General features: G+C 41.4%; 2 protein-coding genes across 3 annotated transcripts; both read right to left on the bottom strand.

The window, feature by feature from the left end:
• Positions 1-858: 858 nt before the first annotated feature.
• Positions 859-10716, bottom strand: LOC110515334 (vitellogenin-like). Of its 2 annotated transcripts, XM_036969106.1 has the most exons (32): positions 10607-10716; positions 10264-10515; positions 10011-10172; positions 9772-9920; positions 9530-9680; positions 9269-9426; positions 9040-9205; positions 7278-7403; positions 6811-7029; positions 6499-6716; positions 6307-6404; positions 6073-6197; positions 5878-5979; positions 5648-5767; positions 5366-5552; positions 5176-5269; positions 4908-5093; positions 4627-4786; positions 4294-4507; positions 3914-4209; positions 3711-3770; positions 3534-3608; positions 3217-3423; positions 2925-3076; positions 2680-2827; positions 2445-2571; positions 2163-2346; positions 1972-2066; positions 1747-1841; positions 1448-1613; positions 1202-1363; positions 859-1093 (listed from the first exon to the last, which is right to left on the bottom strand). In XM_036969106.1, exons 3-32 carry the CDS (start codon positions 10059-10061, stop codon positions 981-983), a joined length of 4404 nt encoding a protein of 1467 aa, XP_036825001.1. In that variant the 5' UTR covers positions 10062-10172; positions 10264-10515; positions 10607-10716; the 3' UTR covers positions 859-980. The 2 variants fall into 2 exon arrangements, with proteins under 2 accessions (XP_036825001.1, XP_036825000.1); XM_036969105.1 differs by lacking the exons at positions 9269-9426; positions 9530-9680; positions 9772-9920; ... (1 more) ...; positions 10264-10515; positions 10607-10716 and having other exon boundaries at positions 3914-4206; positions 9040-9243.
• Positions 10717-15780: 5064 nt separating this feature from the next.
• Positions 15781-25656, bottom strand: LOC110519394 (vitellogenin-like). Its single transcript, XM_036969118.1, has 32 exons — positions 25546-25656; positions 25203-25454; positions 24950-25111; positions 24711-24859; positions 24469-24619; positions 24204-24361; positions 23975-24140; positions 22187-22312; positions 21720-21938; positions 21408-21625; positions 21216-21313; positions 20982-21106; positions 20787-20888; positions 20557-20676; positions 20275-20461; positions 20085-20178; positions 19815-20000; positions 19534-19693; positions 19201-19414; positions 18821-19113; positions 18618-18677; positions 18441-18515; positions 18124-18330; positions 17832-17983; positions 17587-17734; positions 17355-17481; positions 17072-17255; positions 16881-16975; positions 16669-16763; positions 16370-16535; positions 16124-16285; positions 15781-16015 (listed from the first exon to the last, which is right to left on the bottom strand). Exons 3-32 carry the CDS (start codon positions 24998-25000, stop codon positions 15903-15905), a joined length of 4401 nt encoding a protein of 1466 aa, XP_036825013.1. The 5' UTR covers positions 25001-25111; positions 25203-25454; positions 25546-25656; the 3' UTR covers positions 15781-15902.
• Positions 25657-25861: the final 205 nt, after the last annotated feature.

Below are 25861 nucleotides of genomic sequence, written 5' to 3'. Positions count from 1 at the left end.
TAAATGAGGCCTCACCTCCTGGCTACACTAGTGACCATATCCCCCGTGCATCCCGCAAAGGCGGAGGTGTTGCTAACATTTATGATAGCAAATTTCAATTTATACAAAAAAAATGACGTTTTCGTCTTTTGAGCTTCTAGTCATGAAATCTATGCAGCCTACTCAATCACTTTTTATAGCTACTGTTTACAGGCCTCCTGGGCCATATACAGCGTTCCTCATTGAGTTCCCTGAATTCCTATCGGACCTTGTATAGAGCCATAATATTTTGACTGCTGAGTGACAGAGGGACAAGTTAGTGTGGTTTTTAAGGTAATGTTTTTGTTCTTAGATGTCATTTGTACAGATTTAATGTCAAAAGTATTTTCATTGTATTACCTTTTGTTAAAGTCATGTAGTTTTATACATTTGAATGTCAGACAGCGTAATGTATTTGTTATCATAGTAAATATAGTTTTTTTTCCTTAAATATTAAATATAATTTTAAAATGTACATTCAGTGAAATGTTGCTGATACACCAACACCAAATGTGAAAAGAGATATAGTTCTTTACATTGATTTATGAAATTGACAAACTGTCTTTCCCTTCAATTGATTGTGATGACAACAAAACAATATTGGTCTAAGCTATTGTATTTGTTGTAGATGCAGTGCAATGGAAATGGTATACTGAACAGTCATAGCAAGTTGCGCGTGTTTACAATATAACTCCTCTGTCAAGCTGAAGGTGTTTTTGGAACTGACGTCTTTTTTTTAAATAGTTTTTTTTATTTCATAATTCACCTTGAAAAGTGATTGCCATTAAATGTCTCTTATTAGAGGGCTTTTTTTTGCAAATGAATGTATCAGAGACCATCTTTGAATGCACAGTTGGATTTATTACAATTTGAGTGGTCAATAATGTTGTAGGTTACATCTCAGTGATGTGAAATTACATATTTTCTGTTATAAAAGTTACAGTATCTGCTCCACCACAGCACTACATGCACTGCTCAGAGCAGCGACAGGCCACATGGGCTTCTGCCTTCTCCATCAGGTCCACACTCTTCTCATAGATGCTGCTCAGACCTTCAGAGCGGTTCAGGTTGGAATCTGTAATAGGAAAGAAAGTAAGATATTAGGAACTGCAGATCAGTATTTATTGGATACATCAGAACAGTATGGTGTCTTCAGTAAAACAGTTGTCCATTATAGACTCACCGACGGGCAGGCAGTGGAAACCGATGGTGATGGGGGTGGTCCTCACTGGGAGGCATCCAGGCAGACAGCGCAGCACAGGCTCAACAGAGTAGCATTTGGACTCCCTGTCATCAACAATCACCTGCTTCTCCAGCTTCACAGACTCGAGCTTCATGAGACATTCTGACATAGAGAGGTACAGCAATAATATGTTAACTAAATGAACTGACATTTGTAATGCAGCATAAGTGGTAGGCTAAGACTTACCAGACGCATCGCGGCAGCTATCAGAAGGAAGCACCCAGGAATGGGCAAAGCTGACTGAGCTCTTGGTCAGGCGGCCACTGGGTGTACGGTACTCCTGTCTGTTTTCGCCATCAGCCTTTCCACAGAGTCCACAGGTCTGTCCCTTCATCCAGTCCACAACTTTAATCTGAGTGCCAAAATCACACAACAACTTAGAACAACTTTAGCTTATATTTTGGTAGCCTTTTAAACAAGTAATATGCTATTCATAAATTTAATGATACAGTATTATTGATATTATGACATAAGATTCCAATCACCTTCCATGAGTACTTATCAAAGTAGACTTCTTGGAGACCATGGCTTGGGGCATAGAGAGACACGCCTTTACCCTTCCGATCGATCTTGATAGAACCTTAGGCAAGAAAATAAACAATGTTGTAGTTTATGGATGAGGCCATTTTCTATTATCTTATTACTGCAGTACATTAGATTATTCTAGTTATTGTGATGTTGATAAATAAGGTTGAAGGTGCATGAGAAACCTGAGGGGTCCTTGTATGGGAGGTTGTCGTTGGAAATTTCCATTTCATTGACCTTCACTATCACACCATGGTCTTCAGTGTACAGGTCAACATCGCTGGAAGTGTCAAAGATAACATTTCATACATTGTTATTGATGGAACTAAGAAATATATTTCTGTCAAAAGCAATTGTTTTCTAAAACAATACTCACATGTCAGAGATTTTCACATTGATGTGGTTTTGTTCAGATGCATGATCCTTCTTCAGCAGAACCATGAATTTGAGCTCTGTGGTGCAATCCTGAGCCAAAACTTGGTAGCAGGAGAGAGGCATGTTGATCTTGTACTTCTTGTTGTTAAATGTTGTCAATGTGTCTCTGACCATGCTACATTTAACTGGAAAACAATAGTGTTAATTTATACCTTCCTTGCCTTTTTTAACGTTGTACTGTGACATTGTTTTGTTTTTTTGTTTTTTTATTGTTTCTGCTTACCTGCGTTGACTTCAGAAAACAAGTAGTGGATTTTGTTAACAATGTTGTCATCAAAGGGAGAAAGATCAGTCATAGACTCAAATGGCAGAGAACAGGGGAGGTTCACACCCAGTTTATACAGTGTCATCTGTGATTTAGATACACAAATCCTCATCAGAAACAGTCAACCAAGAAGAGAAGTCTGGAGAAATAAAACAGCAGAAGATGCTATTGTGGGAAAAACAATGTTCCTCACCTTGGGTGTTTTCAGAATGACATCCAGGGTCCTTTCAGATGTGGCAACCACAGTGAATTGAATCTGTTTCTCATTATTTTTGTCTTTTTGCATTGGAACCAAGTCAGCCAGGTAATATGGGATGTACCCAGGGATGAATTCAGACACGCTAGAAGAGAAAAGGTTACACAAATCAGAAGTTGTTCTTGATTTTTTCTGTAACATTATTCAGCTATCACTAGTAAATAACAAATGAGTAACCGTACATCCTAACATAGCGCCAAACAGCCTTGGGAACCTTGGGGAGTTTGTCCCAAGACAACCTCAGACGAACTGCAGGGCTTGGACCAACAAGACCAGTCTCAGCAGTGATAAAGGTGTTATAATCCTTGCACTCTGCCCCCCAAGCAATCTTGGCCTAATTAGGAGAACAAAATAAAGTGTACATTTTTTTAGTATACATTAGTTGTTATTGCTACCCACGGTACAAGCTAAACATTAAAAAAATGATCAGAAAACTTATATTGTAGCACCATTTTACAAGATATTTGATCTTACAGTGACTTTGTGTTTGCTGAGCAGAACACCATCAGCACACAGTTTCCAGTTGTCGTTCTCATCAAGGGCAGCCATAATGATCTGCAGTCTGGAAGTAGCTTTGTTCAAGTAAGCAGTAACCTGGTATCCCTCTATCTTATGGTCAGCTCTCACTAAACGGAAGAGGATGATCACCATAGGGGCAAGTTTATTGCCAAGGAATTTGTCCTGAGAAGAGAAACACATTTTAAATCTTAATTCATCTCTGCGCTCTCTCCCAATGGCACACAATGAAAGAGATGATAATCTTGACTCAAGTTATGATGGTGAAGTGTCACCTGCTTGTAGATGGCATGGAAGCTAGAGGCACTGCTCTTGCTTCTGGAGATGACATTGGAGGTGGATTGAGAGTCCTGCAAACAAACAGCAAAACCCAGGGTATTTACGGAAAAACTTTTATACAAACATTTATTTTTGTCAACCATATCGTGGATGAAAATTCCTCAATATTGTACCTTGTGATTCTTTTTGAATTTGCGGTCGTTGGGGTTGTAAGGCTGGTCGGGGCCGTCACGCTATTTGGGTAGAAATACCAATACATTTAATAAATTCTCTTCACATTTTTAACATCTATGTATGTTTGCAACAAGTCTGTGCCTTGTTTGTCAACTCCATAAATATCTGACACAAAGAGTTTGGTGACAAACAGTAGCCTTACCTTGGAGATGCGAGAGCTGGAGGAGCTGGAAGAGCTGCTGCTCTCTGATTTTCTGGATCTAGAGCGGGAACTACTAGAGCGAGAGCTGCTGGAACTAGAGCTGCTGGAACTAGAGGAAGCTCTGGTGCCGTTCTTCAGATCAGGCAGCAGAATTTTCTTGAGCTTCAACAGTACAGTTTTTCCCTCGGGAGCTTCCTCCTCTTCGTTCATGGTGATGACTTTGATAATCTTTTCTGCAGCCTTGGGTCCAACTTGCACTTCAAACTCCAGCCTCTCGATGGCGGGTTCAGATGCTGCTAAAAATGGAATGCATTACAAATAGCTAAACAAATTGTTGCAAGTATATGCTGAACTTGGCTTATTACCAAATGAATGCTTACATGGTTTCACAGAAATAAGGACTGAATGCTTTCCAATCATGTTGTAGAAAAGAGTGTTTCTGATGAAGGCAGCACTCTCTGAGGTAAATTCAAAGCATGCTTTGACTCCAAGCCTTTCGACACAGATTGTCTCCTCAAGATGGACTACAATTGCCTTAATGATGGGCTTGAAGTTGGATGGCAAATCAGAATAGAGGATCTCGGAAGATCTTGACTGAAAAAATGATATAAATTCACAAAATGTATCAAATGTCTGGGGTCTGTGGTTAATCATTTCTGATTGGCAATGCTTATGTGGATTTAGTTTTGAACAAGTATTTCATACAAACTCACCAAACTTCCAGCAAAAGAGGCAGCAGAATCTGCAATCATAGATGTTAACTTATCCCTGGACTGCTGTGTGCTTCTTGCTACTCCTTGGGCAGGAATCAAGGGAGTTATTCTCTCGGCTGGGACATCCTCCACATTTCTTGCCACAGCAAAGGTCTCAATGCTGTTTGAAGGAACATAGATCTCAAGAAAACTGTAGGTCGGCAGCCGTGTTAAAAAAATATTAACTTAATTTAAACAGCTATTACATCCTCTTTTCTGACCAAGAAAAAGATTGCCCTTACTGTGCGGCAGCAATATGCTCAGGAGGGGAAACAGGGAAAGCTTCAAACTTGAAGTTGCCATTAGCGATGTCAAGCTGTGCTGCAAATTTTGCAGGGACAATTGTGCGGACCTTAGCTCTTGCCATAATAGCAGCCTGGATGAATGCAGTGTTCACTCCCATCACAGCAAATGTATGCATGACAATGCTACAGGAAGAGGAGACATTTGTTAAATTTACCAAGATTTGTGGTATTAATGATGTCATCAGAAAATATTGGTCTTACTTACCTTGGTCTAACTTCGGCGTGTAGCTCAATGTTTGTTTTCAATAGCTGGGCAGCATGGAAGGTTTCAGGCAGAGCAGGTGTCAGAGTGGCACGGACTAAGAACATAAAGATAAAAGCACATTCATATGGGAGATCAGAGATCTAGCAAAGAACTACTAATTACTAAGCAAGAACTATTATGATATAGTTACCATTGACGTATGCTTTAGCGACAGCAGCAGTGTAGTAACTGAGCTCCATGGGCAAACCAACAGCGGTGGGGAAGATGCGACGCACCTCTGCAGCCAGCAGGGGCTTAACATACTGGAAAGTTGCTCCAGCCAACAGTGCCTTCAAGGCATTTCTTCCCAAAGCGTGTGCAGAAGGACTGTTGGCAAGCTGTGGGATATTATTAGGTTTAGCTGTTTTGTCCCTCAACTGTGAATGTTTTATGAATACTTTTGGAGACTATTAAGTTATATCATCTGTTGTACCTGAAGTGCCTGATCGATGATGGACTTGTCGATGTTGGCAAAGGCAATTTCCTGACCAAAGAACTTCACATATATGGAGGCTAGGGGCTTGCTTGTGGCTAGGGACCTCCAGTCAGACAGCTGTGGATAGATGAGTAAAGCAAACCTGATTGATCAATTTCATTTAAAAAATCCACAGGGATTGAAGCAATTTAAGATAAATGTGTAACGTAGTGGTCGTTGATACTTACAGCCTTAATGACACGCCTCATCTTGGTGATCCTGTCAGCATTTTCAGGAGCTGGGGGTAATTTCAGAAGAGCCTCCTGGATTCCCTCAGTTCTCACTCCAACCTAAGGGTCAAACATTAAGCTTGGACAGTTAAAAAGTGTTTTAAATGTTCTCAATCATTATCATTTCAAGGTACTTTGAAAAAACGCCTTTACCTCAAGAACATCAGCAGCTGCTCCAGCAAAGTAGGTGCGAGCTTTGGCCACGACAGTTCTGGGGAAAAGGGTGGCAGCATCGTTGATGTAGAAAGCACTGGCAGCAGCACCAATCCTCAGGGGATCTTTAAGATGGGGAAAAATTACTGTTAATGAATGACTTTGTTGATGTTTAGTGAATGATGCTAATGGAACAGTCGTTGCAAGCCAAGGAAGATAAGAGGAGGACCTTACTGGAATAGGCATCCAGGTGGATGGCTTGACTGAAGTGGCAGCTCAATCTTCTAAATTTGTTGCTGAGCATCTTGACAGCAACATTGCAGGCAGCAGCACTAAAATGAAGGAATAGCAACTATGTTATTACATCTGATTCCATAGATATTGAGAGAGATGTAATGACATGTAAAGGTGAAAGAGCGCTCTTACACTGAGGCAAAGTCAGGGGCGGTGCTCCTGGTCAGGGACATCATGTGAGAGTAGGTGAAGCTAGCCACCTGCATATTTTTCTCTGTTTTCAGAATGCTAGCTAAAGTAATCACCAGGCCCATTGGGGGCTTTGTCTCAAACAGAACAATGCAGGCAAGCATGCGGAGCTCTGGGTGGAGAGCCTTGTCCATGAACAACTGCACAGCAACTTCCTGGACCTATTTCACAACAATAATGCAGAGATTTGAATGGACTTCGCCAATGAGAATCATGATGTTGTCATTTGCAATTTAATGGAGGGACTGTACTCACCATTCTAGGCTCCCTCTTAGCAATGTTCCTCAGGGCCAAAACTGCATCAGCCTGGACTCTCAGGGGCAGAGCAGCAGCTGCAGTTCCAAACACGGGCAGGAGCTTTGTGATTGGTTTAATGCTAGCAGGATGGCCAGCATTACCCAGAGCTTTAAGAACCATGGAGAGTTCCTCAAATTTGCTATTAGCAACAGCCTGAACAGCAAGTTCGTGGATGGGCTGTGGGAAGACATGTACAGTAGATATGTTTGAATAACCTCAATCAGTAGATCATCATATACATGAGATGACATCTACCTCTTTGAAGAGTATCCCAATAGCACTGATTTTGCTGATAAATCTTTTTTTGAGGGAAAATATACTTGATACGATTGTGATATGTTGCTATCTCACCTAGCTATCGTAAGAGCATCTATCTGTTAAGTGACTCAAATGTAAATGATTATAGGAAAATACATCCAGTTTACCTTCACAAGTTCAGCGGGGCAGTTGGGATGTTCAACACAGTATTTGGAAACCATGGTACCATAACCAAGCATGGTGAGCTCACGTAGAACTGGGTGTGTCTGAATCTTGTGGTTGAAAGCCAGGCTCTGGTGGTGAAAAATGTATTGTTTTGAGTCATCTTTATATAATTTCTTACAAAATATTGAAGAGATAGGACAGTGTAGAAGGAGTAAAGTGGGTCCAGGATTCTCAACCAGACGGCCGCGAGCACATATGTGACCAGCTTCAAAAAGCTAAGCGTATGTCGCACATCACTACTTCACAGGAGATGCATTTGCAGTTTATTCTTTCAGAAATGCCTCCTGGAACATGTGAACTGTCATGTGCCTTCATAACAAACTTGTATGCCATCTGTAAATATGAATACAATTGTTAAATTAGGAGCCTAGTTGGTTTAGCCATGGAAAAATACCTTCCCGCTAGCCATGATTGGCTGAGATAATGAATGGGCTAATGAATGGGCTGGACATGCCGAGAGATGAGTTTGTGTTGGTCTGCTATGTAGCACGCTTCTGTCTATAACATGAGCTGCTCGGTATATGTCAATAATCCTTGCTACAGTGGCTTTTTTGAAAGATATAATGCTAGCCATGGAGATCTGCAAATGTTGCCCAGAATTTATTAGGTGCTATCGACAAAGATTAGTGGGAAAAAGTTGTGATGGACTACTTTCTGCACACGATCAGTGTGAACCGAAGTGACTTGACACAACAACGGGCCCAACAAGCTGTAGCTTGCTACAAACCAAACAGAAAAGACACACTGCCATGAAATGTTCATCCATGTATACTGGTAAGAGTGTAGCTACATTCTCAGATATTACAAGTTTCAAATTTAGTCAGAAAGTCATTTTCATTGCAAGTTCAAGCGTACTGTTAGCTAGCTAGCAAATGTTAGCTTGCTGGCTTGCTAGCTAACGGCACGTGTATGATCTCTGTAGTAATATTATTTGTATCTCAGAAAGCCACTTGTAATTGCTGATAACGGCCATCGATTGTATTTCATGAACATGTGTACATGTCCAGTTAATAGTAACCATCCACTTAGCTACATGTGGCTGGGGGTGGTTATATCATTTATGTCACATGACCCATCAGTTTTGGACAAGTGTCTGGGTAAGCATAATGCATAATTATCAAATAATTATAAAATATTTTTATCCGGACACTTTCAAAGTCAGATTAGGATATAGGCCAAGGACTAGATAAAGTGCATTTTTAACTGGAGTTTTCCCTATTTTAGGCTACTACTTTCACCACTTTTAGTCTTGAAATCTTTGGTTGTTTACTACACTACCTTACCTTCTCTGTTTAGCTCATGGTCTCACATGTGAATCCTTAAAGAGATGGTGGGGCTAGGGCTTTAGAGGGTGTGAACGATGCCGAATAGGTTTAAACGCAGAAGCTCTCCAGTAGGTGTAGGAAAAAATTCAAGGGACATTTTCTCAAAAGTGAGGTTACAAGTTGACCAACTTTCAAAGCAGAATTACTTTCGCATTGTTCCTCAACTGTGGTGTATGATATAGCGTTTTGTAGATCTGAGTCCCTACTTTAAATTTAAAAAACACCAAATGTTGCTACATAAAACTGAATCAAGGCTCTGGGTCACAGATGTGTTGAAGGTAATGGTGTTAACCACTAGACCACCTCATGCTACAATTTTTAGTCATCTTAATGAGGAAATCTATAAGAATGCTTAAACATCATTTAAAGGTTTACTTACTTCAACAAGCTTGACAGTCTCCAGATCAGCAGCCACCATATGCACAGCGGCAACCAGAGCCTGAGCAGCCTCAAAAATAGTGATGTCACCAGCCAAAAACTTCTCCTTGATGAATCTCACAGCCACTGAACTTCCGATAGAGGGGACAGCATCCAGGATCCAGTTTCTGAAAAAAAGGTTTTCTGTCATTGTGTCTTTGTTTGAGCAATTGAGCAATATTTTTTTTTACCTGTAAGCTGGTTTGGCCTTGAACTCAGCCCAGATGGCATTAATAGTCTCAGAGCTTGCCATGCGCAGGAGCTGAATAAACTGCAGAAACTTAAGAGGAGCATCTTCATGGACCGGTGCCGTGTTGTATGTGACCAGATGATTCAGGATCTTCACAGCCTAAACAATTATAATGAAGTGCTTGTATTAAACCTTTGTTATCTTTGGCTTTACATATTGTCAGGCTATTGTATCAAACAATAGAGTCATTGAGTCACTGTACCTGAGCACGTGCGTTGCTGATCTTAAGGAGCTGAATGGGCATCTGGAGAATCTCAGTGGCAAACTCATACCGGATGGATCCACGGTGAACATAGTTATTATCGGGGACAATAATTGGATCCTTCTTGATCTCAACGAAAGTCAACATTTGTCTGTGAAAGGTAGTTCATGGGAAACTTTTAAACCTATAAGCTTAATAAAATGAAAATGTTTTCCTTTTGTACCACAAATCAGTCAACATACTTTGCTTCCATTTGGGCAGCTCCTGACATCTCATTGAATGGTGTGAACTGATGGAGCTCAGTAACAGTGGCCTCCAAGATCAGAGCACCATTGTCAGCGGGCTTCATGAGGTAGTTGTAAGTGGCAGCTCCCATCAGGGCCTCCCCTCTCTGTTTAGACAAAACACAGAGTTGTATTGTCATGTGAAGTGTTTCTGGTTATGTTTTTCCAACCCCCAAAATAGATACTTATGCTCATACCTGCCGGCACTCTACACACTTCTCTGTGTAAGCCAGACCAAAGTCCTTCATGATTCTCTGCTGACAGTTATTGAGATCCTTGCTCTTGGTCAAATGGATGCGCTCTGCCTTGGCATCTTCCCTGATCACATAGTGGGTCTTGCACACTCCCTGAGCTCCAGCCTAACACAAAAGAGAGCATAAGTGAGGAACTCAAACATTGCTTACTGAAACATGTTTTGCATCTACATATGAACATATATACAAGTTTTACCTCCTGCAACTCATAGACGTTTTGTGTCTTCTTGATGTTGAGCTGAAGAATGTTCAGGATACCTCTATGGACATTCAGCACTGTTTCAGAGACAGCAGTGGGGGCAAATACCTTACCCACAACACCCTTGGCATACTCAAACTTGATGGGAATCGAGAACTGAGCAGCCAGGGCTGAAGTGAGTTTTGCAGCTGGGACGAAAGGATCTTTGGGCCACACACCACTGTACTCAAAGATCTCAGGGTTCACAAGCTACAAGAAGATATCAATTGATGTATTAGTCAATGTAATGGACATCACATTAAGATATTGTTTGTGTGGGAACTTCATGTATAATAAATACCTTCAGCAAGTAGGTATTCTCTGCAACTGCACTGATAAGAACTTTGCTGATTACTTTTACTCCAGCTCTAGCCAGACCCTCCTCAGGCAGACCACCCAGGAGCAGTGCCTCATACTTGTACACATAGGTCTTACTGGCAGCAAAATCAGGGGCTGTAATAACAATCAAAACATATTTGATGATCTTGTGATCTGAGAACTGGTTTTACTTAATTTATTCAACTAGAAAAAAATGCAGAAGTGAAACTACCTAATAAACATAAGTAAAAATCCATAAAAATAATATGTACTTACCAAAGTTAACAGATTGACTTGCTACAAGATAAAACAAAAATAATTGTCACAATATGTTACTGAATGTTTTTCAAAAAATGTCATAGATACAGAATTGTACATTTCAATATTTACATAACTTAATTATATTTACATGAAGTTAGTTATAATATCTGCACTAGAATAAGACAGAAAAACTGTACTTACCCACAAGGGCTAGAGTCAGTGCAAGTACTACTGCTCTCATGGCCAGTGTGATGTGAGGAACAACAGTCCCAGTCCGCCTTTTAAAGAAATGCTCTATCGACAAAAACAATCGTAACAAAATATATAATTAACTAATGTTACATAAGTTGAGATCAGTATGTGCCAATAATAAAGCCTGTTGAGTTGGTTATCACTAGTTCTGAGGTGGCCACATACACCCGTAGGTTAGGTTAACCTGCCCCACTGCCATTTAGCCCTTCACAGATCAATGTCCATCTAAGTCCATCTAAGTCAGTTCTTTACTACAAACTTAATTTTTCTTTAAATATTACATTAGTTATTTTTCTCTATTTATCTGATAGACTGCATCCAATTTGTTGAGTAGAGTGTTGGAGGCTATTTTGTAAATGACATCGCCAAAGTTGAGGATCGGTAGGATGGCCAGTTTTACGTGGGTGTGTTTGGCAGCATGAGTGAAGGATGCTTTGTTGCGAAATAGGAAGCCGATTCTAGATTTAATTTTGGATTGGAGATGTTTAATGTGAGTCTGGAAGGAGAGTTTACAGTCTAACCAGACACCTAGGTATTTGTAATTGTCCACATATTCCAAGTCAGAACCTTCCAGAGTAGTGATGCTGTGCAGGCAGCGATTGGTTGAAAAGCATGCATTTGGTTTAACTTGCATTTAAGAGCAGTTGGAGGCCACGGAAGGAGAGTTGTATGGAATTGAAGCTCGTCTGGAGGTTAGTTAACACAGTGTCCAAAGAAGGGCCAAAGGTATACAGAATGGTGTCGTCTGTGTAGAGGTGGATCAAAGAATCACCAGCAGCAAGACCGACATCATTGATGTATACAGAGAAGAGAGTCGGCCCTAGAATTGAACCCTGTGGCACCCCCATAGAGACTGCCAGAGGTCCGGACAACAAGCCCTCCGATTTGACACACTGAACTCTATCAGAGAAGTAGTTGGTGAACCAAGCAAGGCAATCATTTGAGAAACCAAGGCTGTTGAGTCTGCTAATAAGAATGTTGTGATTGACAGAGTCGAAAGCCTTAGCCAGGTCGATGAATACGGCTGCACAGTAATGTCTCTTATCGATGGCGGTTATGATATTGTTTAGGATCTTGAGCGTGCCTGAGGTGCACCCATGACCAGCTCTGAAACCAGATTGCATAGCGGAGTGGGGATGCTTTAATAGTGTTATGCCCTGTCCTAAACCCTGATTGGTTTACATTCAAAATACATATATCTGGAAAAAAAGGAGCAAAGTTGTACATTTGCCAAGAATTCTAGAATCTTAGCTAGACAAGGAAGCCTTGAAAAGGGGAGATAATTATTAAGATCACTACTATCCCCGCCCCTATGGAGTGGTAGCACAAGAGCTGATTTCCATACTTTTGGAATACTGTCTTTCTTGATAATGTTTAATAAAACATTTTAGGTTATTGAGCCAACAATGATGGGCACTGCACACTTAAGCAGCCCGGGATCCAAGTGGATACCCCCTGTGGATTTATTGTTGTCTATTGCTAGCAAAGCATCCATGACTTATTTTGTAAATAACCTAAAAGAAAAGCTTTGACTATAATTTCTCTGATCATTCAGCAAGTTTCCTCTATCAGCATTCAGCCTAATATCATTGTGAATAGGCTTAGAAGTTCTTTCAAAGAGAGCCCGCTGAAATAAAATGGCAATTAAATGCATCACTGATGACATTGACGTATAGGTCATGCTCCAGCAGTCTACCAAGCACCTTGCGTACCAGAGACACATGCGCGGCGCGGGTGGTGGAATAGATCGGAATATTATTGATATAGACAACCACGCCCTGCCCGTGCAGGTCCCTGAGAATCTTGTCTACAAAGGATTGAAAGACGGCTGGAGCATTCTATAACCCAAACGGCATGACAAGGTACTCATAGTGGCCCGATGTGGTACTAAACACTGTTTTCCACTCATCTCCATCCCGAATACGCACCAGACTATACGCGCTCCTGAGATCCAGTTTTGTGAAAAACTGTGCTCCGTGAAATGATTCCACCGCCGTAGCGATGAGAGGTAGTGGGTAACTAAACCCCACTGTGATGGCATTTAGACCTCTATAATCAATGCACGGACGGAGACCTCCCTCCTTTTTCTTCACAAAAAAAGACGGGTGAGATGGAGGGCCGAATGTACCCCTGCCCCAGAGATTCCGTGACATATGTCTCCATAGCCAACGTCTCCACCTGGGACAATGTGTACCACGTGACTCTTGGGAAGCGCAGTGTTTACCTGGAGATTTATTGCACAATTCCCCTGTCGATGAGGTGGTAATTTAGTCGCTCTCTTCTTACTGAAAGCGATTGCCAAATCAGCATATTCAGGGGGGATGCGCACCGTGGAACCCTGGTCTGGACTCTCCACCGACGTGGCACCGATGGAAACCTTCCAGAACACTTCTCTGACCACCCCTGGAGAACCCCTTGTCTCCACGAAATCTTAGGATAGTGACTAGCCAGCCAGGGAATCCCCAGCACCACTGGAAACGCAGGTGAATCGATAATGAACAGACTAATTTGCTCCCTATGATTCCCCTGCGTCACCATGTCCAGTGGAACCGTGGCCTCCCTGACCAACCCTGACCCTAACGGCCGGCTGTCTATGGAGTGCAATGGGTAGAGACTTCCATTGCGCTAGGGTCAGGACAACATTTACTGTTGATGAAGAGGCATACACCTCCCCCTGTCAATTTTCCTGAATCCAATGTCCTGTCTGCTCGGTGAATGGAGAATCCATCGAGTTGGATTGCCATGGGGGCAAGGCCAAGTGCTTTTGGGACGGACAAGGCCCCTGACTGTGTTTTGATCAAATCAAATCAAATCAAATGTATTCATATAGCCCTTCGTACATCTCTATGGCTCTATATAGCCCTTCATTAGCTCTGACAAATTGAAAACTCTAGTCATTGGCGACTCCATTACCCGCAGTATTATACTTAAAACGAATCATCCAGCGATCATACACTGTTTACCAGGGGACAGGGCTACCGACGTTGAGGCTAATCTGAAGATGGTGCTGGCTAAAGCTAAAACTGGCGAGTGTAGAGAGTATAGAGATATTGTTATCCACGTCGGCACCAACGATGTTAGGATGAAACAGTCAGAGATCACCAAGCGCAACATAGCTTCTGCGTGTAAATCAGCTAGAAAGATGTGTCGGCATCGAGTAATTGTCTCTGCCCCCCTCCCAGTTAGGGGGAGTGATGAGCTCTACAGCAGAGTCTCACAACTCAATCGCTGGTTGAAAACTGTTTTCTGCCCCTCCCAAAATATATAATTTGTAGATAATTGGCCCTCTTTCTAGGACTCACCCACAAACAGGACCAAGCCTGACCTGCTGAGGAGTGACGGACTCCATCCTAGCTGGAGGGGTGCTCTCATCTTATCTGCCAACATAGACAGGGCTCTAACTCCTCTAGCTCTACAATGAAATAGGGTGCAGGCCAGGCAGCAGGCTGTTAGCCAGCCTGCCAGCATAGTGGAGTCTGCCACTAGCCCAGTCAGTGTAGTCAGCTCAGCTATCACCATTGAGACCGTGTCTGTGCCTCGACCTAGGTTGGGCAAAACTAAACATGGCGGTGTTCGCCTTAGCAATCTCACTAGGATAAAGACCACCTCCATTCCTGTCATTATTGAAAGAGATCATGATACCTCACATCTCAAAATAGGGCTACTTAATGTTAGATCCCTTACTTCAAAGGCAATTATAATTAATTATAATCAATGAACTAATCACTGATCATAATCTTGATGTGATTGGCCTGACTGAAACATGGCTTAAGCCTGATGAATTTACTGTGTTAAATGAGGCCTCACCTCCTGGCTACACTAGTGACCATATCCCCCGTGCATCCCGCAAAGGCGGAGGTGTTGCTAACATTTATGATAGCAAATTTCAATTTATACAAAAAAAATGACGTTTTCGTCTTTTGAGCTTCTAGTCATGAAATCTATGCAGCCTACTCAATCACTTTTTATAGCTACTGTTTACAGGCCTCCTGGGCCATATACAGCGTTCCTCATTGAGTTCCCTGAATTCCTATCGGACCTTGTATAGAGCCATAATATTTTGACTGCTGAGTGACAGAGGGACAAGTTAGTGTGGTTTTTAAGGTAATGTTTTTGTTCTTAGATGTCATTTGTACAGATTTAATGTCAAAAGTATTTTCATTGTATTACCTTTTGTTAAAGTCATGTAGTTTTATACATTTGAATGTCAGACAGCGTAATGTATTTGTTATCATAGTAAATATAGTTTTTTTTCCTTAAATATTAAATATAATTTTAAAATGTACATTCAGTGAAATGTTGCTGATACACCAACACCAAATGTGAAAAGAGATAGTTCTTTACATTGATTTATGAAATTGACAAACTGTCTTTCCCTTCAATTGATTGTGATGACAACAAAACAATATTGGTCTAAGCTATTGTATTTGTTGTAGATGCAGTGCAATGGAAATGGTATACTGAACAGTCATAGCAAGTTGCGCGTGTTTACAATATAACTCTGTCAAGCTGAAGGTGTTTTTGGAACTGACGTCTTTTTTTTAAATAGTTTTTTTTATTTCATAATTCACCTTGAAAAGTGATTGCCATTAAATGTCTCTTATTAGAGGGCTCTTTTTGCAAATGAATGTATCAGAGACCATCTTTGAATGCACAGTTGGATTTATTACAATTTGAGTGGTCAATAATGTTGTAGGTTACATCTCAGTGATGTGAAATTACATATTTTCTGTTATAAAAGTTACAGTATCTGCTCCACCACAGCACTACATGCACTGCTCAGAGCAGCGACAGGCCACATGGGCTTCTGCCTTCTCCATCAGGTCCACACTCTTCTCATAGATGCTGCTCAGACCTTCAGAGCGGTTCAGGTTGGAATCTGTAATAGGAAAGAAAGTAAGATATTAGGAACTGCAGATCAGTATTCATTGGATACATCAGAACAGTATGGTGTCTTCAGTAAAACAGTTGTCCATTATAGACTCACCGACGGGCAGGCAGTGGAAACCGATGGTGATGGGGGTGGTCCTCACTGGGAGGCATCCAGGCAGACAGCGCAGCACAGGCTCAACAGAGTAGCATTTGGACTCCCTGTCATCAACAATCACCTGCTTCTCCAGCTTCACAGACTCGAGCTTCATGAGACATTCTGACATAGAGAGGTACAGCAATAATATGTTAACTAAATGAACTGACATTTGTAATGCAGCATAAGTGGTAGTCTAAGACTTACCAGACGCATCGCGGCAGCTATCAGAAGGAAGCACCCAGGAATGGGCAAAGCTGACTGAGCTCTTGGTCAGGCGGCCACTGGGTGTACGGTACTCCTGTCTGTTTTCGCCATCAGCCTTTCCACAGAGTCCACAGGTCTGTCCCTTCATCCAGTCCACAACTTTAATCTGAGTGCCAAAATCACACAACAACTTAGAACAACTTTAGCTTATATTTTGGTAGCCTTTTAAACAAGTAATATGCTATTCATAAATTTAATGATACAGTATTATTGATATTATGACAAAAGATTCCAATCACCTTCCATGAGTTGCTATCAAAGTAGACTTCTTGGAGACCATGGCTTGGGGCATAGAGAGACACACCTTCACCCTTCCGATCGATCTTGATAGAACCTTAGGCAAGAAAATAAACATGGATGAGGCCATTTTCTATTATCTTATTACTGCAGTACATTAGATTATTCTAGTTATTGTGATGTTGATAAATAAGGTTGAAGGTGCATGAGAAACCTGAGGGGTCCTTGTATGGGAGGTTGTCGTTGGAAATTTCCATTTCATTGACCTTCACTATCACACCATGGTCTTCAGTGTACAGGTCAACATCGCTGGAAGTGTCAAAGATAACATTTCATACATTGTTATTGATGGAACTAAGAAATATATTTGTGTCAAAAGCAATTGTTTTCTAAAACAATACTCACATGTCAGAGATTTTCACATTGATGTGGTTTTGTTCAGATGCATGATCCTTCTTCAGCAGAACCATGAATTTGAGCTCTGTGGTGCAATCCTGAGCCAAAACTTGGTAGCAGGAGAGAGGCATGTTGATCTTGTACTTCTTGTTGTTAAATGTTGTTAATGTGTCTCTGACCATGCTACATTTAACTGGAAAACAATAGTGTTAATTTATACCTTCCTTGCCTTTTTTAACGTTGTACTGTGACATTGTTTTGTTTTTTAGTTTTTTTTATTGTTTCTGCTTACCTGCGTTGACTTCAGAAAACAAGTAGTGGATTTTGTTAACAATGTTGTCATCAAAGGGAGAAAGATCAGTCATAGACTCAAATGGCAGAGAACAGGGGAGGTTCACACCCAGTTTATACAGTGTCATCTGTGTTTTAGATACACAAATCCTCATCAGAAACAGTCAACCAAGAGAAGTCTGGAGAAATAAAACAGCAGAAAATGCTATTGTGGGAAAAACAATGTTCCTCACCTTGGGTGTTTTCAGAATGACATCCAGGGTCCTTTCAGATGTGGCAACCACAGTGAATTGAATCTGTTTCTCACTATTTTTGTCTTTTTGCATTGGAACCAAGTCAGCCAGGTAATATGGGATGTGCCCAGGGATGAATTCAGACATGCTAGAAGAGAAAAGGTTACACAAATCAGAAGTTGTTCTTGATTTTTTCTGTAACATTATTCAGCTATCACTAGTAAATAACAAATGAGTAACCGTACATCCTAACATAGCGCCAAACAGCCTTGGGAACCTTGGGGAGTTTGTCCCAAGACAACCTCAGACGAACTGCAGGGCTTGGACCAACAAGACCAGTCTCAGCAGTGATAAAGGTGTTATAATCCTTGCACTCTGCCCCCCAAGCAATCTTGGCCTAATTAGGAGAACAAAATAAAGTGTACATTTTTTTAGTATACATTAGTTGTTATTGCTACCCACGGTACAAGCTAAACATTAAAAAAATTATCAGAAAACTTATATTGTAGCACCATTTTACAAGATATTTGATCTTACAGTGATTTTGTGTTTGCTGAGCAGAACACCATCAGCACACAGTTTCCAGTTGTCGTTCTCATCAAGGGCAGCCATAATGATCTGCATTCTGGAAGTAGCTTTGTTCAAGTAAGCAGTAACCTGGTATCCCTCTATCTTATGGTCAGCTCTCACTAAACGGAAGAGGATGATCACCATAGGGGCAAGTTTATTGCCAAGGAATTTGTCCTGAGAAGAGAAACACATTTTAAATCTTAATTCATCTCTGCGCTCTCTCCCAATGGCACACAATGAAAGAGATGATAATCTTGACTCAAGTTATGATGGTGAAGTGTCACCTGCTTGTAGATGGCATGGAAGCTAGAGGCACTGCTCTTGCTTCTGGAGATGACATTGGAGGTGGATTGAGAGTCCTGCAAACAAACAGCAAAAGCCAGGGTATTTACGGAAAAACTTTTATACAAACATTTATTTTTGTCAACCATATCGTAGATGAAAATTCCTCAATATTGTACCTTGTGATTCTTTTTGAATTTGCGGTCGTTGGGGTTGTAAGGCTGGTCGGGGCCGTCACGCTATTTGGGTAGAAATACCAATACATTTAATAAATTCTCTTCACATTTTTAACATCTATGTATGTTTGCAACAAGTCTGTGCCTTGTTTGTCAACTCCATAAATATCTGACTCAAAGAGTTTTGTGACAAACAGTAGCCTTACCTTGGAGATGCGAGAGCTGGAGGAGCTGGAAGAGCTGCTGCTCTCTGATTTTCTGGATCTAGAGCGGGAACTACTAGAGCGAGAGCTGCTGGAACTAGAGCTGCTGGAACTAGAGGAAGCTCTGGTGCCGTTCTTCAGCTCAGGCAGCAGAATTTTCTTGAGCTTCAACAGTACAGTTTTTCCCTCGGGAGCTTCCTCCTCTTCGTTCATGGTGATGACTTTGATAATCTTTTCTGCAGCCTTGGGTCCAACTTGCACTTCAAACTCCAGCCTCTCGATGGCGGGTTCAGATGCTGCTAAAAATGGAATGCATTACAAATAGCTAAACAAATTGTTGCAAGTATATGCTGAACTTGGCTTATTACCAAATGAATGCTTACATGGTTTCACAGAAATAAGGACTGAATGCTTTCCAATCATGTTGTAGAAAAGAGTGTTTCTGATGAAGGCAGCACTCTCTGAGGTAAATTCAAAGCATGCTTTGACTCCAAGCCTTTCGACACAGATTGTCTCCTCAAGATGGACTACAATTGCCTTAATGATGGGCTTGAAGTTGGATGGCAAATCAGAATAGAGGATCTCGGAAGATCTTGACTGAAAAAATGATATAAATTCACAAAATGTATCAAATGTCTGGGGTCTGTGGTTAATCATTTCTGATTGGCAATGCTTATGTGGATTTAGTTTTGAACAAGTATTTCATACAAACTCACCAAACTTCCAGCAAAAGAGGCAGCAGAGTCTGCAATCATAGATGTGAACTTATCCCTGGACTGCTGTGTGCTTCTTGCTACTCCTTGGGCAGGAATCAAGGGAGTTATTCTCTCGGCTGGGACATCCTCCACATTTCTTGCCACAGCAAAGGTCTCAATGCTGTTTGAAGGAACATAGATCTCAAGAAAACTGTAGGTCGGCAGCCGTGTTAAAAAAATATGAACTTAATTTAAACAGCTATTACATCCTCTTTTCTGACCAAGAAAAAGATTGCCCTTACTGTGCGGCAGCAATATGCTCAGGAGGGGAAACAGGGAAAGCTTCAAACTTGAAGTTGCCATTAGCGATGTCAAGCTGTGCTGCAAATTTTGCAGGGACAATTGTGCGGACCTTAGCTCTTGCCATAATAGCAGCCTGGATGAATGCAGTGTTCACCCCCATCACAGCAAATGTATGCATGACAATGCTACAGGAAGAGGAGACATTTGTTAAATTTACCAAGATTTGTGGTATTAATGATGTCATCAGAAAATATTGGTCTTATACCTACCTTGGTCTAACTTCGGCGTGTAGCTCAATGTTTGTTTTCAATAGCTGGGCAGCATGGAAGGTTTCAGGCAGAGCAGGTGTCAGAGTGGCACGGACTAAGAACATAAAGATAAAAGCACATTCATATGGGAGATCAGAGATCTAGCAAAGAACTACTAATTACTAAGCAAGAACTATTATGATATAGTTACCATTGACGTATGCTTTAGCGACAGCAGCAGTGTAGTAACTGAGCTCCATGGGCAAACCAACAGCGGTGGGGAAGATGCGACGCACCTCTGCAGCCAGCAGGGGCTTAACATACTGGAAAGTTGCTCCAGCCAACAGTGCCTTCAAGGCATTTCTTCCCAAAGCGTGTGCAGAAGGACTGTTGGCAAGCTGTGGGATATTATTAGGTTTAGCTGTTTTGTCCCTCAACTGTGAATGTTTTATGAATACTTTTGGAGACTATTAAGTTATATCATCTGTTGTACCTGAAGTGCCTGATCGATGATGGACTTGTCGATGTTGGCAAAGGCAATTTCCTGACCAAAGAACTTCACATATATGGAGGCTAGGGGCTTGCTTGTGGCTAGGGACCTCCAGTCAGACAGCTGTGGATAGATGAGTAAAGCAAACCTGATTGATCAATTTCATTTAAAAAATCCACAGGGATTGAAGCAATTTAAGATAAATGTGTAACGTAGTGGTCGTTGATACTTACAGCCTTAATGACACGCCTCATCTTGGTGATCCTGTCAGCATTTTCAGGAGCTGGGGGTAATTTCAGAAGAGCCTCCTGGATTCCCTCAGTTCTCACTCCAACCTAAGGGTCAAACATTAAGCTTGGACAGTTAAAAAGTGTTTTAAATGTTCTCAATCATTATCATTTCAAGGTACTTTGAAAAAACGCCTTTACCTCAAGAACATCAGCAGCTGCTCCAGCAAAGTAGGTGCGAGCTTTGGCCACGACAGTTCTGGGGAAAAGGGTGGCAGCATCGTTGATGTAGAAAGCACTGGCAGCAGCACCAATCCTCAGGGGATCTTTAAGATGGGGAAAAATTACTGTTAATGAATGACTTTGTTGATGTTTAGTGAATGATGCTAATGGAACAGTCGTTGCAAGCCAAGGAAGATAAGAGGAGGACCTTACTGGAATAGGCATCCAGGTGGATGGCTTGACTGAAGTGGCAGCTCAATCTTCTAAATTTGTTGCTGAGCATCTTGACAGCAACATTGCAGGCAGCAGCACTAAAATGAAGGAATAGCAACTATGTTATTACATCTGATTCCATAGATATTGAGAGAGATGTAATGACATGTAAAGGTGAAAGAGCGCTCTTACACTGAGGCAAAGTCAGGGGCGGTGCTCCTGGTCAGGGACATCATGTGAGAGTAGGTGAAGCTAGCCACCTGCATATTTTTCTCTGTTTTCAGAATGCTAGCTAAAGTAATCACCAGGCCCATTGGGGGCTTTGTCTCAAACAGAACAATGCAGGCAAGCATGCGGAGCTCTGGGTGGAGAGCCTTGTCCATGAACAACTGCACAGCAACTTCCTGGACCTATTTCACAACAATAATGCAGAGATTTGAATGGACTTCGCCAATGAGAATCATGATGTTGTCATTTGCAATTTAATGGAGGGACTGTACTCACCATTCTAGGCTCCCTCTTAGCAATGTTCCTCAGGGCCAAAACTGCATCAGCCTGGACTCTCAGGGGCAGAGCAGCAGCTGCAGTTCCAAACACGGGCAGGAGCTTTGTGATTGGTTTAATGCTAGCAGGATGGCCAGCATTACCCAGAGCTTTAAGAACCATGGAGAGTTCCTCAAATTTGCTATTAGCAACAGCCTGAACAGCAAGTTCGTGGATGGGCTGTGGGAAGACATGTACAGTAGATATGTTTGAATAACCTCAATCAGTAGATCATCATATACATGAGATGACATCTACCTCTTTGAAGAGTATCCCAATAGCACTGATTTTGCTGATAAATCTTTTTTTGAGGGAAAATATACTTGATACGATTGTGATATGTTGCTATCTCACCTAGCTATCGTAAGAGCATCTATCTGTTAAGTGACTCAAATGTAAATGATTATAGGAAAATACATCCAGTTTACCTTCACAAGTTCAGCGGGGCAGTTGGGATGTTCAACACAGTATTTGGAAACCATGGTACCATAACCAAGCATGGTGAGCTCACGTAGAACTGGGTGTGTCTGAATCTTGTGGTTGAAAGCCAGGCTCTGGTGGTGAAAAATGTATTGTTTTGAGTCATCTTTATATAATTTCTTACAAAATATTGAAGAGATAGGACAGTGTAGAAGGAGTAAAGTGGGTCCAGGATTCTCAACCAGACGGCCGCGAGCACATATGTGACCAGCTTCAAAAAGCTAAGCGTATGTCGCACATCACTACTTCACAGGAGATGCATTTGCAGTTTATTCTTTCAGAAATGCCTCCTGGAACATGTGAACTGTCATGTGCCTTCATAACAAACTTGTATGCCATCTGTAAATATGAATACAATTGTTAAATTAGGAGCCTAGTTGGTTTAGCCATGGAAAAATACCTTCCCGCTAGCCATGTTTGGCTGAGATAATGAATGGGCTAATGAATGGGCTGGACATGCCGAGAGATGAGTTTGTGTTGGTCTGCTATGTAGCACGCTTCTGTCTATAACATGAGCTGCTCGGTATATGTCAATAATCCTTGCTACAGTGGCTTTTTTGAAAGATATAATGCTAGCCATGGAGATCTGCAAATGTGTTGCTACTGCGCTCAACAACATTGTTGCCCAGAATTTATTAGGTGCTATCGACAAAGATTAGTGGGAAAAAGTTGTGATGGACTACTTTCTGCACACGATCAGTGTGAACCGAAGTGACTTGACACAACAACGGGCCCAACAAGCTGTAGCTTGCTACAAACCAAACAGAAAAGACACACTGCCATGAAATGTTCATCCATGTATACTGGTAAGAGTGTAGCTACATTCTCAGATATTACAAGTTTCAAATTTAGTCAGAAAGTCATTTTCATTGCAAGTTCAAGCGTACTGTTAGCTAGCAAGCAAATGTTAGCTTGCTGGCTTGCTAGCTAACGGCACGTGTATGATCTCTGTAGTAATATTATTTGTATCTCAGAAAGCCACTTGTAATTGCTGATTATGGCCATCGATTGTATTTCATGAACATGTGTACATGTCCAGTTAATAGTAACCATCCACTTAGCTACATGTGGCTGGGGGTGGTTATATCATTTATGTCACATGACCCATCAGTTTTGGACAAGTGTCTGGGTAAGCATAATGCATAATTATCAAATAATTATAAAATATTTTTATCCGGACACTTTCAAAGTCAGATTAGGATATAGGCCAAGGACTAGATAAAGTGCATTTTTAACTGGAGTTTTCCCTATTTTAGGCTACTACTTTCACCACTTTTAGTCTTGAAATCTTTGGTTGTTTACTACACTACCTTACCTTCTCTGTTTAGCTTATGGTCTCACATGTGAATCCTTAAAGAGATGGTGGGGCTAGGGCTTTAGAGGGTGTGAACGATGCCGAATAGGTTTAAACGCAGAAGCTCTCCAGTAGGTGTAGGAAAAAATTCAAGGGACATTTTCTCAAAAGTGAGGTTACAAGTTGACCAACTTTCAAAGCATAATTACTTTCGCATTGTTCCTCAACTGTGGTGTATGATATAGCGTTTTGTAGATCTGAGTCCCTACTTTAAATTTAAAAAACACCAATTGTTGCTACATAAAACTGAATCGAGGCTCTGGGTCACAGATGTGTTGAAGGTAATGGTGTTAACCACTAGACCACCTCATGCTACAATTTTTAGTCATCTTAATGAGGAAATCTATAAGAATGCTTAAACATCATTTAAAGGTTTACTTACTTCAACAAGCTTGACAGTCTCCAGATCAGCAGCCACCATATGCACAGCGGCAACCAGAGCCTGAGCAGCCTCAAAAATAGTGATGTCACCAGCCAAAAACTTCTCCTTGATGAATCTCACAGCCACTGAACTTCCGATAGAGGGGACAGCATCCAGGATCCAGTGTCTGAAAAAAAGTTTTTCTGTCATTGGGTCTTTGTTTGAGCAATTGAGCAAGAATTGTTTTTACCTGTAAGCTGGTTTGGCCTTGAACTCAGCCCAGATGGCATTAATAGTCTCAGAGCTTGCCATGCGCAGGAGCTGAATAAACTGCAGAAACTTAAGAGGAGCATCTTCATGGACCGGTGCCGTGTTGTATGTGACCAGATGATTCAGGATCTTCACAGCCTAAACAATTATAATGAAGTGCTTGTATTAAACCTTTGTTATCTTTGGCTTTACATATTGTCAGGCTATTGTATCAAATAATAGATAGAGTCATTGAGTCACTGTACCTGAGCACGTGCGTTGCTGATCTTAAGGAGCTGAATGGGCATCTGGAGAATCTCAGTGGCAAACTCATACCGGATGGATCCACGGTGAACATAGTTATTATCGGGGACAATAATTGGATCCTTCTTGATCTCAACGAAAGTCAACATTTGTCTGTGAAAGGTAGTTCATGGGAAACTTTTAAACCTATAAGCTTAATAAAATGAAAATGTTTTCCTTTTGTACCACAAATCAGTCAACATACTTTGCTTCCATTTGGGCAGCTCCTGACATCTCATTGAATGGTGTGAACTGATGGAGCTCAGTAACAGTGGCCTCCAAGATCAGAGCACCATTGTCAGCGGGCTTCATGAGGTAGTTGTAAGTGGCAGCTCCCATCAGGGCCTCCCCTCTCTGTTTAGACAAAACACAGAGTTGTATTGTCATGTGAAGTGTTTCTGGTTATGTTTTTCCAACCCCCAAAATAGATACTTATGCTCATACCTGCCGGCACTCTACACACTTCTCTGTGTAAGCCAGACCAAAGTCCTTCATGATTCTCTGCTGACAGTTATTGAGATCCTTGCTCTTGGTCAAATGGATGCGCTCTGCCTTGGCATCTTCCCTGATCACATAGTGGGTCTTGCACACTCCCTGAGCTCCAGCCTAACACAAAAGAGAGCATAAGTGAGGAACTCAAACATTGCTTACTGAAACATGTTTTGCATCTACATATGAACATATATACAAGTTTTACCTCCTGCAACTCATAGACGTTTTGTGTCTTCTTGATGTTGAGCTGAAGAATGTTCAGGATACCTCTATGGACATTCAGCACTGTTTCAGAGACAGCAGTGGGGGCAAATACCTTACCCACAACACCCTTGGCATACTCAAACTTGATGGGAATCGAGAACTGAGCAGCCAGGGCTGAAGTGAGTTTTGCAGCTGGGACGAAAGGATCTTTGGGCCACACACCACTGTACTCAAAGATCTCAGGGTTCACAAGCTACAAGAAGATATCAATTGATGTATTAGTCAATGTAATGGACATCACATTAAGATATTGTTTGTGTGGGAACTTCATGTATAATAAATACCTTCAGCAAGTAGGTATTCTCTGCAACTGCACTGATAAGAACTTTGCTGATTACTTTTACTCCAGCTCTAGCCAGACCCTCCTCAGGCAGACCACCCAGGAGCAGTGCCTCATACTTGTACACATAGGTCTTACTGGCAGCAAAATCAGGGGCTGTAATAACAATCAAAAAATATTTGATGATCTTGTGATCTGAGAACTGGTTTTACTTAATTTATTCAACTAGAAAAAAATGCAGAAGTGAAACTACCTAATAAACATAAGTAAAAATCCATAAAAATAATATGTACTTACCAAAGTTAACAGATTGACTTGCT

The sequence above is a fragment of the Oncorhynchus mykiss genome, chromosome 30, assembly GCF_013265735.2.
Source record: "Oncorhynchus mykiss isolate Arlee chromosome 30, USDA_OmykA_1.1, whole genome shotgun sequence".
Taxonomy (NCBI): Eukaryota; Metazoa; Chordata; class Actinopteri; order Salmoniformes; family Salmonidae; genus Oncorhynchus; species Oncorhynchus mykiss.
The sequence above is the reverse complement of the archived record's forward strand: the minus strand, read 5'-3'. Positions and strand labels throughout refer to the sequence as shown.